General features: G+C 39.9%; 1 protein-coding gene across 2 annotated transcripts in view; it reads right to left on the bottom strand.

Annotated features, from left to right (window-relative positions):
• Positions 1-530: 530 nt before the first annotated feature.
• CLMP (CXADR like membrane protein) overlaps positions 531-16,048 on the bottom strand; it is a 122,450-nt gene continuing 106,932 nt past the window's right edge. For both annotated transcript variants that reach the window (XM_027835741.1, XM_027835739.1), the window contains 4 exons: positions 8,345-8,512; positions 7,258-7,380; positions 4,662-4,803; positions 531-2,399 (listed from right to left, as the gene is read on the bottom strand). In XM_027835741.1, the coding sequence (XP_027691542.1) occupies positions 2,099-2,399; positions 4,662-4,803; positions 7,258-7,380; positions 8,345-8,512 (734 nt within the window). In that variant the 3' untranslated portion in view covers positions 531-2,098. The remainder of the gene's footprint in view (positions 2,400-4,661; positions 4,804-7,257; positions 7,381-8,344; positions 8,513-16,048) is intronic.

Here is a 16,048-nt window from a genome sequence, read left to right as displayed (position 1 = left end):
GGAATGTATAGTGTCACCAGCTCTGGAAGGGGAAATTGAATCTACTTAAAAGGAGAGTCACCATGCCATAAGTAGAAGAAATGATTTTTGAAACAATATAGATAAAACTATGAAGTATGAAAGAAATTTGATTTGGCAACACCCCCCCCACCCCCACCCCAGGTCTACCTCTGCCTTTTATTCACAATTCCTACTGGATTCTTCCCTTTCCCCATTAAAATGCTAACAGATAAGTGGTTAGCTGCCAAGGGTTTAACCTGTGAGCTAAGTGAGAGAAAATCAAGCCTGACCAACACTTGGCCAGCCAGCGCTCCCACCACAAAATCGTTTCCCAACTTTGGTTTTGTGTTGCACACAGTTAGTTACCTCTAGCCTAGAGGGCTAGAGGAGCACTGATCTCTCCTAATGGTCTAAGACTTGGACAGGTGCTCTCTTATTGGCCAAACCACCTGCTTACCACAACCTTCTTGTCCCTGTCCACTTCAGTGGCCAGATATATGTCCCCCCCCACCCCCACACGCATCCCCACCCTTAGGTTGTTGTCTATCCCCCTAGGAACATAAGCTCCTGGAGGGCAGGAATTATCTTTCTTTTTGCTTGTATCTATATTCACCATGCTTAGCCAGTGAAAGAGCAAAATAAAAACTAGTTTCCTTCCTCCCCACTCTCCCAAGAAAGGGGAATACTTAATATTTGCCATCAGAAAGGTTGTCAAGCCCTGGTCTGTAGGATCTTTCAAAACCCAAGAATCCCCAAAGTTTCTAGAGCCACAGCTATTATGGAAAAAGTAAGAGGCAGAATTCACCAAGTGGAGACAGAACTTCTTAGAATCCTCTTAGCACTCCTTAGAAACAAACATGAAAAAGACAATCCTCTTTCTGTTCATTCGGTATTGAAATGTGAGTTGCTTGTGGTCTCAGGAAGAGAAGACAAGGGTGGTATTTCAGGGGACATCTATAACATTCAGAGGCAGCATGGTGTGAAGTGGGCACTAAACGAAGAGCTGGAGGAACTGGGTTCAAGTCGTGGGTAGCTATAAATAATTCATTGAGCCCCGCTGAACCTCAGTTTACTAATCTGAAATACAGGGATAAGAATATTTGCACTATTCATGGAATAGGGAGGGGTGGAGTATGTTCCAAATTGTAAAGCACTCTATAAATGCGAATTATCCACTAAAAATCCCTTCTCTCTTGAAGACCACTTTCTTAATACTATTTTAGAATGTATAATGAACAGTCTTTTCCTATATAGATCCCCAAAGCAAAAATCCTGGTAGACAGAAAAGAAAGAAAAGCCAAGATTGCCTTACATGTTTGTTCTTGATATTTCTCAGAAATCCCCCGAAACAAAACGCTAATACCTTTATCGAGTCCCTGGATAAGTTTTCAGTTTGTTTGTTTGTTTGTTTACAGAACTTTGCCATTAAGTAGGAGGATTCCAGGCATGTGGAATATGGAAAGAATCCTTTGCTTCATATTTTTCTTGGACCTCTTTAATTCCCCCTTAAAACTGAGGACCAAGCCTCCCCACAAGTGAACTAAAACCAGGATGAGAGTCAGGGTTCTGTGTTTCAGTGTTCTCAGAAGTGGTGAACCAACTAGACTGGGCAGATAAGTGAACTCTAAGGCTATCTGAATAATCCACATCTTTGTGAACCCTGCTTGGATATTTGCATAAACCTAGTAACTCAACAGGTGTCTGTACAGGTGCGTAGGAAATCATGAGCAAAACCCTATTTCTAATTGGAAATAGTAAATCAGAGCAGTGATGCCAAATAGACTCTAGCATGCTCATCCCTCTCCAGGTATCCTGGCTAAGAGATAGGTAGGAATGAGCTTCTCCTGCCCATTCCAGTCTTAAAGCATAAAGAAATGCCTCTTTGTAGGTTACTCAGTTCACATATCATCCTTATTTGGTGCCCTGTTGAAACAAAGAACTCATATGAGCAAGTCCTTTGCAATGTTTGTAGTCATCTCAATGACCTCTCTCCCTGTCCTGAAGGGACTGGGTGGCTGGTGATTGAGTTCCAAGTAACCAGGAGTATCCCAAGACTCTGATCATCAGGAGAGTATTTGGGAGGAGGGTCCATCTCAACTCAGACAGTTTGGAAGGCTCTGCTCTGATTGGGGACCGTGCTGGGTATGGTCCCTGCCTTGGATAGGGTGGCATGATGGACTTGCTTTGGCTCTGGGCCTCTTGCTTCTGACCCCACCAAGCTGTAGGGGTGGGAGGCTGCCCCTGGCTGGGCTGCAGCCTCACTGGATAGTGTCCTCTGACTTCGGGAGGCACTATTGGCTGTGGAGCGGGTGGAGGAGGAGCCAGAACGGGAACTCCTGGAACCAGAGGATGAGGAGCCAGGTTTCACAAGTCGAGCTTTAGGTGCCTCAGCATCTTCTCTGCAGACAGAAATAAGAGGGGATTAAAATTCAGAAGAGAAAGCCTGAGTCTAAGTGCAGAGATGCTCTTCTCAAATCAAGTCACCATGCATTCATTAAGCATTTACTTTCTGCCGGGCACTATGCTAAGTGTTGGAGATACCAATAAAAGCCAAAATAAAAAGAACAAACCAGTCCCTGCTCTCAAGGGGCTCACAGTCCAATGGGGGAGCAACATACAAACAACTATGTACAAACAAGATATAAACAGAATAAAATGGAAATAAATCTCAGAGGGAAGTCACTAACATTAAGAGGGATCAGGAAAGGCTTTTTGTAGAAGGTGGGAATTTAGCTAGGACTTGAAGGAAGCAGGAGGCAGAGATGAGGAGGCAGAGAATTCCAGGCATTTGAGACAACCAGTGGAAATGCCCAGTCAGAAGGTGGAATGTCCTATTTAAGAAACAGCAAGAGGCCTATCACTGGATCTGATTGATGGTACCTAGAAGGGAGTCTAGGAAGGTTATGGGCCAGGTTATGAAGGGCTTTAAAACGCCAAACAGAGGATATTCTATTTGATTGTGGAGATAAAGGGAGCCATTGGAGTTTATTTAATAGGTGGAGGTGACACGATCAGACAAGCATTTTAGGAAGATCTAGAGAACAGAGGAGTGGGAAAGACTTACCCCTAAGGCATTATGTGATGAGGGCAAGAATCAGGGTGGTGACAGCATCAGAAGAAAGAAAGGAATGTATGAGAAAGATATTCTCAAGTGACTGCTTTCTGAGGGTTGTGGGCTCACCCCTAAAAAGGGTTAGAGGAGTATGTTGGGACATTGTGCATTAAGGTAAGACAGAAGGTGTTAGTGAAGTTAGAGGGGAAGGTTTTCTATCAATGTGTTGAATCTGTTGAGGGGAGGATGCCTGCATGTTTATATGTGTGTATCTTTTGGGAGAATGGAAAGAGGTCAAAAGAGATCTAATAGGAAATGTTGATAAACAAATAGGAAAACAGAGAAAAAGCCTAAGAAAGGTAATCCAGAAGCAAGGTCACATTTCTATATGGAGCCTTAAATGAAGTTTGTTGACTGTCTTACAATTAATTGTATACCTCTTTCAAGGTGTTTTCACCTTTGTTATCCCATTCAGTCTTAACAGCAGTTCTATTACCTTATCACCATTTTATAGATGAAGGAACTGAGGTTCAGATAAGCTTTAACTTGCTTAAAGTCACATAAAGGTTAGGACCTAGTGGTGATTTCTTTGTCCAGTGCTCTTTCTATTATATTCTGCTCCTGTTTAACTGTATTACAATAATATCATTCTATTAAAATAATTATAGGTTTCTTTATTGTCTTAGGAATAACCCATTAAAGCACTTTTCTAAGTATTATGTCCAAACTAAAAGAATACTCAATTTGAGGAATCTGATGCATGACTAAGAGGCAGTTAAGTGGAAATTGGGAATTCTTGAAGTCATATTGCTGATAACCACAAAGCTAGATCTAGAATTCAATTCAACAGAATTCAACAAACATTTGTTAAGCCTTTCCTCTATGCAATACACTAGGTACTGGGAATAAAAAGCAGGAGTTTATGCTCTATTGGGGTTGGGTGTGGATGGAATATAATTTATACCGAGAAGTAAAGGTGATTTGAGTGGGTAAAGTTATCAAAGAAGTAGCGCCTAAGCTTAGCCTCCATGAAAATTCTCAGAAGAAAGAACATTTCAGATATGGAGTGTGGCTTGTCACCATGGAAAGTTGTTTGGAAACAGCTAGTAGTCCAATTTGGCTAGAATACAAAATGCTGAGACGAGTTTATCCAAGGTAGATGGAAGCTAGATTGTTGACGGCTGAGAAGTTTTACTGAGTCCTTGAGAGCCATCAAAGGTTTTTGAGCAGCAGAGTGCCAGGGTCAGACCTGTCAGTTCTTAGGAAGATTATTTTGGCAGCTATGTGAAGGATGGATCAGAGTGAAGAAAGTCTAGAAGCAGGGACACCAGTTAGCAGGATATTACAATGATTCAGATGAGAGGGCCTGAACCAGTTTTATAGTAAAGTGAATATTGAGAACAGAACATATTTGAGAGATGTTAGGGAAGGAGAATAAACCAGACTTGGAGCAACTGATAGGATGTGGGGGTTAAGGCAGTGGAAAGAGTCAAGGATAACCCTGAGGTAATAAGCCTAGGTGATTGAGAGGCCTTTCTTCTTTTTCAACTTTTTTAAACAGAAAAAGAATTGAAATATCTAGGAAAGGTTTGGGGATTTTTTTTTTTACCTGATTTCATTGGGTCTCTCTTCTTCTTCATATCTTTTCTTGTCTTTTCTTCGGATGAGCAACCATATCAAGAGGAAAATCAGTAGGGCTCCAGCCACCATACCCGTCACTGCACCCGCAATCATGCCAATGCTTTGTACATCTGTTTCCTCAGAAAGCAGAATCAGAACTGGACATGAGCTGAGAAAACCAGATACTTAGAAAACACTAACCTCAGATTGGGTTATGGAGTACTTCGCTTTTGGGTATAAAACAACTACAACCATCCTTTTCTGGGGTGAGTCACTACCATTTTCTATGTTTTTGCAATCAAGATCATTAAAAAACTGAGCTTTGGAGCAAGTGTTCTAGGGATTGGCAACTTAATAACCTTCTGCTTATACCCTTTTCCTTTCTTGTTGTCTTTCTTCTCGCTCCTTCCTCCTATGATAAAAATGAATAAAAATGGAGTCCTTGGCTTAGACTCAGGGTGAGATTTAACTACAGGAACTTAGAAGTAGGATTCAGGCAGGGCTAGGAGCTCACTTAACTGCTTGGTATTTCTCTTCCCCAATTTATACTCAGAACCTCTAAATTTCTACATCTAGCCTAACAACAACTATAATAATAATAAATAGTAATGATGGTTCATGTTTACATTGTATTCTTTAGTTTATGAATTACTTTACTCACAGAACTTGAGAGGGGCTGAAGGAATTGAGGGGATTAGAACAGCAAGTGTTAGTGGAAATTGGGTGAACCCACTGACTTCATCTTATGACTCAATTCTAGAGCTAGTTCAGTTCCCTTTTATTCAATTATGGGTCTAACCCAATTTTTTTTTTAATGTCAGGCAATTGAGGTTAAGTGACTTGCCCAGAGACACACAGCTAGTGAATGTTATGTATCTGAGATCGTATTTGAACTCAGGTCCTCCTGACTCCAGGGCCGGTGCTCTATCCACTGCGCCACCTATTTGCCCCCCAAATTTTGTCTTGTGAGAAAAGTTTATTCAATTGTGGGAATTGGGAGAAAACCTTATTGTATTGTTTGAACCTAGCCCTTCATGTCTGGGAAACTGGACCACCTCTACTTGCTGTTTAGAGACCCTTAACTAAGGACTAGAAACTTAGATCCAAAGACTGATGCAAGGAATTTTCTCACAATTGTACATTTCAAGCAACCCATATGTCTTATCTGAAAACTGGACCCAAACTGATCAATCAGTTATTGTTGCCATGTTCCTTTGATTGCTTATAGATACTTGGGAGGAATGAGACACCTCATTTCCTGATTTCAGGGAATTGCAAACCTGTTCACTCTCCTCCTTGCAACTTGGAAAGTCCCTAATCTTTCCTCCAGTTAGAAATCAGATTACCTAATGTTGTATTGTTTCCTTTTAATTAGTTGGTCTTATTTGATTAATTGTTTTTAATGTATAAGAATCTGTGTCCCCCTCTATTCTGGGTTCAGGCCTAAGGTAAGAAGATCTGGGCCCTGTTTGTTGAACAATTACCATGTTGTGCTTAAACGATCAAACCTTTGTTTCCTCAGTCTTTTCATCTTTCACCTGCCGTAAGAGGTAGATAGATTGAGATTTATTATTCCCATTTTATAGATGTGAGAACAGAGGCTTAAAGAGGTCAAGACAGATTACGCTCTATTAAATTGTTTGGGTTTGGAGGCTCCCTGAACCAAAAATTTCACCCTACTTCTGAAATGCCTGGAGCTTCTATTAAGAGAATCAGTTATCCATATGTCCTCAAATGGTTTATCTCAAGATTTATCTATAGTAGTTAGAACCCCTATGTCCATGGAGTCATCATATATACTCTGATATCCCTTTTTAAAAAATGCCAGCAATCAGTTGCTCTTACAAGGCTCACACTGGAAGACCTTCAGATCACGAGGCTAACAAACTGCTTACTACATCAAGCAGACCCTGAGTTAGAGTTTGGACTTCCTGTTTGAAAGTCTAAAGCTGACAAACTGACTATGGCAAATTATTAAAAAGGCACATCCAGAACTGTATCTTTAGGGACACTGTGTGTTTGTGTGTTATAATTTATGATTTTTAAAAAATTAACAAGTATCTTTTTTCTCTCCCTTCTATTTCCTTCCTTCTGCTCAACCATCCAATGGCCCCCCCTTACCCCAGCAATAAATAGGGATGTCTTTGTTAAAAAAAAACAAACAAAAAAAACCCCTCTTTTATTCTTGTCTTGAATGAGTAGTGGTATAGGCCAGCCATAAATGAATGAATGAATGAATGGATGAATGAATAAATAAATAAGGAATGTTAATTTTTTTTTGGCTCCCTGTGGCCCTCCTGGGGAAGGGTAGACAGGCTATTAAATACGTTTGATGGATTACTAAACTCTTCACTCTTGTTTGCAAGTCTACTCCCAAGTTCAGGTAGAATAAATCTTCCCTAGTCACCTGGGAAATTATGAAATCATTCTAGGAAATAGAGCTTTGATCTTGAACTTGTTAATGCTCAGACTTTTTGTCCCTGAAGCACAGTACTTGCTGCAGGGAGACTCAAGAGAGCAAGACTTCCTGCTTCCGCTGCTGCCTTCCCACACTTCCGCCGCATCTACTGTCCTCCCATACTCACACTGCACAGTCACTCGAACCACACAGGTTTCCTTCCCCGCCTCATTGCCAGCTGTGCATTGATAGAGTCCAGAGGAAGATAAAGTGAGATTCTGTAGCAAAACACGCCCAGGATTTTCATAGTCTTAACACAAAACAGAAAGACAGATTTTAAGTTCTTCCTCGGCAGGCTCATGGCTACCTAAATTTGCACCTTGAGCACTGTGGGCATATTAATAATTAATAAATGCGAGTTGTTTGAATGACCAATAAAATTCACTGTTAATCAATGGGGAGAAACTGGGGGGCATTTTTATTTTAGGTACCTTTCTAAAATTAAAAAGGGATGGTATGCTTTTAGAGAATACCAAGTAAGACAAAATAAGAATGACTTGGATTGCTCTATCCTTTCAATAAAAGTAATTTAAATTTATAGAGTTTTATTGTTTGCAAGGTGAGTTCCTCATAACAACCTAAGAAAATGAGATTATTATCAACATTTTGGTCAATTCCTATCATAAGGCAGCTAGGTGGGGGGAGTGGATAGAGCTCTGGACTCAAAGGCAGGAAGAGTGGAGTTCAAATCTTGCCCAAGACACTTAATAGTTTTGTGACTGTAAGCATGTCACAACACACCTTCTGTACCAGTTTTTTCATCCAAAAAATGGGGATGACAACAACACCTACCTCACAAAGTTGTGTGTAACATACATAAAGTGCTTCACAAACCTTAAAATTCTACATAAATGGTAGATATTATTATATTATTATTATATATTATATTATTATAGGTAAAGATTAGAGAGGTTATGTGACTGACCCAAAATCATACAGATAGTTCATAGCAGAGCTGGGATTTGAACCCAGATCTTCTGGCAACAAGTCCAGGGCTCTTTCCACTATACTTTGAATATAACATACCACTTTCATGAAGAAGAGGGGAATGAGCTATTATATGGCCATTTTATAGATGGAGTAATTGACTTCCTGAAACTTGCTCAAGTCATATAGTGAATTGCTGGCAAATACAAATTTAGAATTCAGTTTGTTTGACTGTCAATGCTACACTCAATCTGCTAGTCTGATGAGAAAGTAGAAAGATGACTTACCAACCCGTGATTTCGGGGGCAGGTGCTCATCTTCTCCCTCTTTTTCCTTGATGCGCTGCCAGTGGTACACAATAGGCTTTGTGCCTGAAGATGACTCACACTGCAGGGTCAGGTCCCCTCCCTCAGTCAGCACTCCTTCTAGCTCACATTTAGGTTTAGATGGTTTCACTGGCATCATAAGAACAAGCATCATACAGTTAGCCACCAAAGATCCCAAAGGGTAAGACTCTGGGATGATGATTAGTCAGTCTGTCATGGAACACAGCCATGCTGTGCAGCTCCCGTGATGTGGCTTTTCCTCTTCTACTCTCCCCGTGTATCATGTCACCCTATTTTCCCTATTTCATAGTACAGACAGCCCCTCCATCTTTCCCTTCTCAAAGCCTAGAAATAATTTTAGAAGAGATGTTGCCAGGCATTTAATAACACCATGAGTGTAGGTTTAATCACTGAAAATGAGCCAGTTTAGATAAAACTAGTTTTCTCCATAAGGTGAGTTAGTTCAGCTGGTTATAGGATAATGCTAATAGTCAATAAACATTAATTAAACACCCACTTTGTGGCAGCTAGATCGTGTAGTGGATGGAGTACCTGGACTAGAGTGCCTGGCCTGGAGTCAGGAAGACTGATATTCCAGAGTTCAAATCTGGCTCTGACACTAGCTGTGTGACCCTGGGCAAGTCACTTAACCCTGTTTGCCTCAGTTTCCTCATCTGTAAAATGAACTGGAGAAGGAAATGGCAAACTACTCCAGTATTTTTTGTCGTGAAAACCCTAAATGGGGTCATGAAGAGTTGGACACAGCTAAATATGACTGAACAACTAATGAGGTGAGGTAGACTCGAAATAGATGGAGCAAGCAGGAAGCAAGATGTGAAATATGAGATAAGATGCAGGATGTGACCAGCCAGAAAAGAGATCAGAGAAGACTGTGCATTGAAGCCCTCTACTGTGCTTTCACAAAGCACCCCCAATTCCAGAACATCTCTTCCCATCCCCTGTCCTATTCCCTTTGCTTATCTGTATGATAAAGGCACCTCTGGACTACCTGATATCCCAGGCATTTCGGAGCCATGCTTGCTCCTTCCATTCTCTTGTCCCTTTCTTCCTATCCCATATAATTGTATTTAACCCAGACACCTAACCCCCAAGGCTCTGCCTCTCCCATATGGCAGCAGGCCTGCTTGGGTGCATCACCTCAATAAATACCTTTCTTTAAGTTGGAGACTGCCTGAGTGAATTCCCTCAGACACTAGGACCCACCCGTCTGTTCCTCATAATTTCAGGTGGCACCCCAACATTTTGGGGTGCCCCTGAACTTATCACAATGATGGCAATGTGCCAAGAATTACATTAAATGCTGAGGATACAGAAAGACACAAAAGACAACTCCCTGCTCCTCTAGGAAATAACAATCTAATAATACTAAGATTTAGTCCCATGTATGGGCTAGTTGTGATTTTTGAATGGCAATTTAAAATAAAGAAATGATGAACTCTTGGTCTGGGAAGAAGTGCACTTGAGAGAGGCAAGGCAAAATACATTTGCCTGTAATCTTGCAAATCCAATCAAAAAAATGAAAAGTAAAGAGAAAAAGGATTGTGAAGAGGAGAAAACTGCCTATTACAATGAGAATACTAGCAATAGAGATGCTTGGTAAGAGGAGGCAGAAACTGGTGAAAAGTAGCCAACAGTAAAACCCATGGAGTCAGATGTCTGTCTGTCTATTGACCTATCTATCAACCTATCTATCTATCTGTCTACACACACACACACACACACACACACACACACACACACACACCTGGCATGCACAACCAAATACAAAATACACACACATAAACAAAATATAGGTAACAAGCAAGGTGAACCAGAATGCCTAAAATAAAAGAGGCAAATTTGATTTTATAGGTATCACCACCACTTGGTCAGGGGGTATCTTTGACTAGAATAAAGCTTTGAAAGGGAAAAGCTTATTCAAAAGGATATAGTGATGTAAAGTAATCCAAGAACCAGAAGTCTAGTAGAGAGAATTTTGTTGAGATGAATGAAGCAAGAAATAGTATTCATATTTGTCACTGGAATAAGAAAACAACAAGCCACTTAGATACATGGAGAAAATAGATGAAGAGTTTGGAAAACATAACACTATCGTGACACAAAGGTATGATTTGGAAATCATTGAAGACTTCATTCATCCAGATATCTATTAACTAAGTAAATAAATTATGCCAAAAGTAGAATAGCTAGGTACTTCTTGTTGTTCAGTCCAGTCTGACTCTTAACCCTATTTGGAGTTTTCTTGGCAGAGATATTGAAGTAGTTTGTCATTTCCTTCTCCAGCTCATTTTACAGATGAGGAAACTGAGACAAACAGGGTAAAGTGACTTGCCGAGGGTCACACAGCTAGTCAGTGTCTGAGGCCGGATTTGAACTCAGGAAGATGAGTCTTCCTCACTTCACAGAGTATATTTCCATTCACTAAAGGGTGGAGGATTTGACAAAATGCCTTAGGGCTACAGACAAGATGAGAATCCTGATTAATCCAATTCTGACTAAACAATTTCTCCATTTTCTACACATAGCAGTAGAACATATAATTGAAAAGTATAGTGGGTGGAGTTATTAAACCAGCCTCTTTTTAATCTGCCATGCATTTGCCTCCACTTAAAAGAATAGATAAGATATTGACCTATATTAATATATTGATATAATTAATAATATATAATATAATAATAACAAATAATGTTTTCCCTTTCAAGTTTTGTTCCAGTCAAAGTTCCCCTCTAAGTCTCAGGGATACCTATGAGATCATATCTGCCTATTTGGTTTTAGACACTCTAGCCTAGTAAATTAATAGACAAGCTGGGCTGTACTAAGGTAGGACTCCTCCCTTGTAAATGGGTGAATAGTTGAAAGGAGAGAGGTAGCGCTTCCTCTCCTCATCCAACTACTGAGGTCGATACTGAATCAAGGATAATATAAGATTAGGGAAGGCACCCTATTCAAATGTGCACATAGAAAATATGTGTTTCCTTGGGCAGCAATGGACTAGAAGAACTGTAGGATTTAATTTTACAGATGAAATGTGGTTCCTGAGTTTGCCATTAGGTTAACTGACCATATCAGAAATCACACTGGGTTGCCATTTTCTTTTCTGTAAAATGAAGGGTTGGACTAGGTGACCTCCAAGGTCTCCTCCACCCCTGCCCCTCAATTTCAACACTGTGACTGAAAATCAGTCAGTCTGTCATACAGCATTTATTAAGTACTTACTAAGTATCAGGGATTGTGCTAAGCACTGAGATACCAAGAGAGCGAAAGCACAGTCCCTGCACTGGGTCTAGGAAATCACAATCTAAGGAATCCTGCAAGATAATACATAGAATGCTGGACTGACAGGCAATCCAAAGACCTGGTTTGGAATCCCTGTTCAGACACTAGCTATGTGAATCTGGGCAAGCTCTCTGAACTTCAATTTCCTCATCTATAAAATGGGGATAATGGTGGCATCAGACTCATAGGGTTTTTGTAAGAAATTAATAATTTATGTGATGCACTTTGCCAATCTTAAATCATTACATAAATGGGAGCTTTTACTATGGTTTGTCAAATGCAGTTGACAGAAGCTGACCAGATCCCCATTCCCAGACCCACACTATCACTCCCAGCCTCCATCACCTAAATGTCCTAAACTTTCCCTTCAGAGATTCCCAAGCTTTCTCCATGGATTTTCAGTAGTTATGCAAAACTATTTACCACATGAAACCAAAGGAAGTCCCCATCGTGTGGCGCCAGCAACCCCTTTCCCTCTACCCAAGAACCTCTGCTCCTGCCCCTCTTCCAGCTCCCCAGTACTCGCTGCTGTATCGACATTCCTTGTCCCAAATAAAAATTACAATTTTTGCTATATCGGCTGCTTTCTCGTTAATTCAAGTTGACAGGTTCTGTGAGTGATGATGAAAATGGCTTATGACCTAGACTATCTAGTGAGAAGAAGCTTGTTTTTATATTTAATCATCTGCTAGCTAGTTTGTAGCTCTGCCCTTTCTAACCACTTTGTTGTTCAGTCATGTCACCTCTCTGTGACCCCATTTGGGGTTTTCTTGGCAAAGAAAAGTGGTTTGCCATTTCCTTTTCCAGCTCATTTTACAGATGAGGAAACTGAGGCAAATAGAATTAAGTGACATGCCCAGGGTCACACACGTAGGAAGTGTCTAAAGCCAAATTTGAACTCAGGTCCTCCTGACTCCAGGGCCTAAACTCTATCCACTGCCCACACTTACCTTCTAGTATCCCTGGATGCTTGGTAATTGGGTTCACCCACTAACATGCTACAAATGGCTCCAGGTGGTGTTTTTTTTTTCCTTTTTTCTTTATTAATTTATTTTGCTTTATCAGCAATCACTTCCATAAGCTTTTGAGTTTTAAATTTTTCTCCCCCTCCCTCCTCACCTTCCTCCCTAAGACTGCCAGCAATCTTGTATAGTCCAGGTGGGGTTTTTAACTGAAGCCCAGCATGTATATTAAAAAATTTGAATGTAAGTCTGAGAATCTTCCCCTTTAGGAAGAGCCTAGAATACTTTTTAATCTGTTGGCCATTATCTGCCCTGTTTCCTTATTATCCTTTTGTATTTATTTAATTCTCTGGCATTTTAAAACCAGAAAAGAGGTGAATGGGGTTAAAAAGATTTATACCCACTCTCCACACGGATATTAAAAGATAAACTAACTTTTCATGAGTGTTTGAAGTTTTAATTCTTCTTATGCTTCTTAATTCTTAAAACTTAGAGATGGGTACACTGTGTGCTACTACTCCACAGATATTAAAAGGGTTTGCTCTTCGTTCAAACCTCAATCAGTAGGCACTGTCGTGCCCTCAAAAAACCAAGCACCGAACTGCCAAACAGCTTTCCACAGAGCCAAAGGGCTTTAGCCAAGATAAATTTTTAATCAGATAAGTAACTCTGCTGGGCTTTTAGCTGTTTGCTCCCCATAGGTGAATAAAGTAATTTGTTAAACTCAATATGCTTAAATGGAAACTGCATTATTCAAGCATTAATTTGTTCTGTGATCTTGGGTAAGTCATTTCTCCCCAAGGCCAGTTGCTTTCTCTGTAAAAGGAATTGGGAAGAGAAGGGGTGATCTTAGATTTTCCTGTATTAAAATTTTATGAAGGAGTTAAGTAAAAAAAGTGACTTAATTAGTTTTTTATAGAATATTAAACACAAAAGATGATTCTTATTCTTCAAAGTGTTTATCTTTTACTAACTTGATTAAGAGAAAAAATGGAAAACAAGCAAATAAAAAAAACAACCATCTATGCTGAACAGAAAGGAAATGAATAGCACATTATCAGACTGCAAAGTTTCTAGGTGTGCTACCTTAGAACTGACTTCATTTGAGAGTCCCTCCCCATCCCCCAACCACCTTGGCTTGTCTTCCCATCCTCCAACCCCTTCAGTTCCTGGCAGTGCTATTGAATAGGTTAAACTCCTAGGTTTGGAACTACTCTTTACCATGGAAGAAATGATGAAATGTACTTTAAAAATCTGTGACTGGGAATCTTTCCTAAGCAAAGGAGGCACTTGGGTTTGTGGTTAACATTCTAACTTTGGAAACCTTAAGAAATATAAAAATTTGGGGACAAAGGTATCATTCATCTGCTGGGACCCCTTCAGATAAATTTATAAGTATATTAGATCCATTGAAATAAGTGACATTTTAACCTAGAAGGCTACCTTCAGATTCCCTTATGTGGCAGTTAGGTGGTGCAGTGAATAGAACACTGGACCTGGAGTCAGGAAGACTTGAGTTCAAATTCTGATGCTTCCCCATCTGTAAAATGGGGATAATAACAGCACCTAACTCCCAGTGCTGTTATAAGGATGAAATGAGATATTTGCAAAGTGATTTGTAAACTTTAAGGTGCTTTATAAATGCTAGCTATTGTTGTTGTTGTTATGGGGTATAGTAAATAAAGAAAGTAATACAAATCAACAGAGACAATCAATTGAACTTGATCTATTTTTTCCCCTGTACAATTTCATCCTACAGATGCAGCTCCTATTCTTTAGTGAGGAGGGAATTGTGTGTTATATGGTAATGATGGTTTGGAAGACGAGCCCCATTAACTACCAAGATACAGTTTGTATAGTGTGGATGTTTTTTTGGGGGGAGGGGCAGGGAAGGAGAGGGTTATTTGTTAGCTGTAGGTAAAAATAGGCCCTTCATCCCATGGGGCTCCATCAACTTCCATAGTGATAGTGGCAGTGTCAGGTGGCATTCTAAGAATCGTATTTTTTTAGACCATCTACAAACATTTACTTAACTGTTGGCTCTTTTAATGTGGGATTCTTGTCCAGTGATCCAATGGGAGTACCTCACCAGAGGAATTAGATCATGCCTACATAATCATTGGAAGGTCTTTGTTGTGTTGGGCGGTCCCTCTGTGGAGGATTTCCTGAAAGCTAGAGAAAAGGTTCACCCAGGATAGTAGAACATGGCAGCATTTTAATCTGCACCAGGTGATGAATAACCACACATAGCATAGCCAGGAGATGTTGTTGAATGATTTGCTAACCCTAAGAGTTGGTTTGTTAAGATTGGTTGTTAAGATTCTCCTGGCACTTCAGATCCTTAGAGAGAGCAACTCAGGAAACTCTAACCAATTGCCCAATCTTTTATTTTATTAATATATAAAATGTCTGGTCTGCTTCTTGTTCTCTGAAAGAGCCTTGAACTCCTATTTGACTGTCTCTCAGGCTCCCTATCTTCCCTTATCTGTTGTCAGACTCTAATTGTCCCTTAGTGAAGCTGGAGTCAGGAAGATCTGAGTTCAAAACTGGTCTTAGTCACTTACTATCTATTTGACCTTGAGCAAGTCACTTAACCCTGTTTGCCTCAGTTTCCTCCTCTGTAAAATGAGCTGGAGAAGAAAACGACAAACCACTCCAGTCTCTGCCAGCAAAACCCCAAAATGGCATCATGAAGAGTGGGACATAACTGAAAAACAACTGAACAACAACAATGGTCCAGTAAAAATAACTTCAAGAATGCTAAAGTTCAGAGTAAATTGAGGTTGTTGAGGAAAGCTAAGACCTAAAAAAGTTTTTTTAAAGCTAAACTGAGCAAAAGAAGAGGATCAAAGAATAGATGTGGGACCGGATAAATTTGAGAGATGACCTATAGAAGGCAACTCATTTTACTTGTTTCCTCTGCCAAGGAAAAATATCTTTGGACTGAAAAGGACAGAATAAAAATGACTGGTAAGAAGTTTAAACTTGAGGAAAATAAGGAAATAGTAAGAGAACCTCTAGCTACCCTCAATAAGTTCAAGGTCCTAGGCCTAGATGAACTACATCCCAGGGTACTGAATGAACTAGCAGATATGATTGCTAAGTCAATACTACTGTTTTTCTAATGCCTATAGAGAACCTGAAGGGTGTTATAGGACTAAAGGGTAAATATGTCCTGGTTTCCTAGTTTTCAAAAAAAGAGCTTGGACGGAGTTCATAAACTATAGGCCAGTAAGGCTGAATTCAATTCTTGGAAAAATTTGAGAATGTATTATCAAAGGGATTGTTACTAAACAACGAGAAAAGAGAACAATGATCACAAACAGACATGCTGGATTAACCTCACTTAATTTTTTTTTTTAACTTTATGCTTTTTTTTTTTTTTTTTTTTTTTTTTTTTTTTTTT

The sequence above is a fragment of the Vombatus ursinus genome, unplaced genomic scaffold (genome assembly GCF_900497805.2).
Source record: "Vombatus ursinus unplaced genomic scaffold, bare-nosed wombat genome assembly UNPS02014816.1, whole genome shotgun sequence".
NCBI classification, from domain to species: Eukaryota; Metazoa; Chordata; class Mammalia; order Diprotodontia; family Vombatidae; genus Vombatus; species Vombatus ursinus.
Note: the sequence above shows the minus strand (reverse complement) of the source record. Positions and strands in the feature narration are given on the sequence as shown.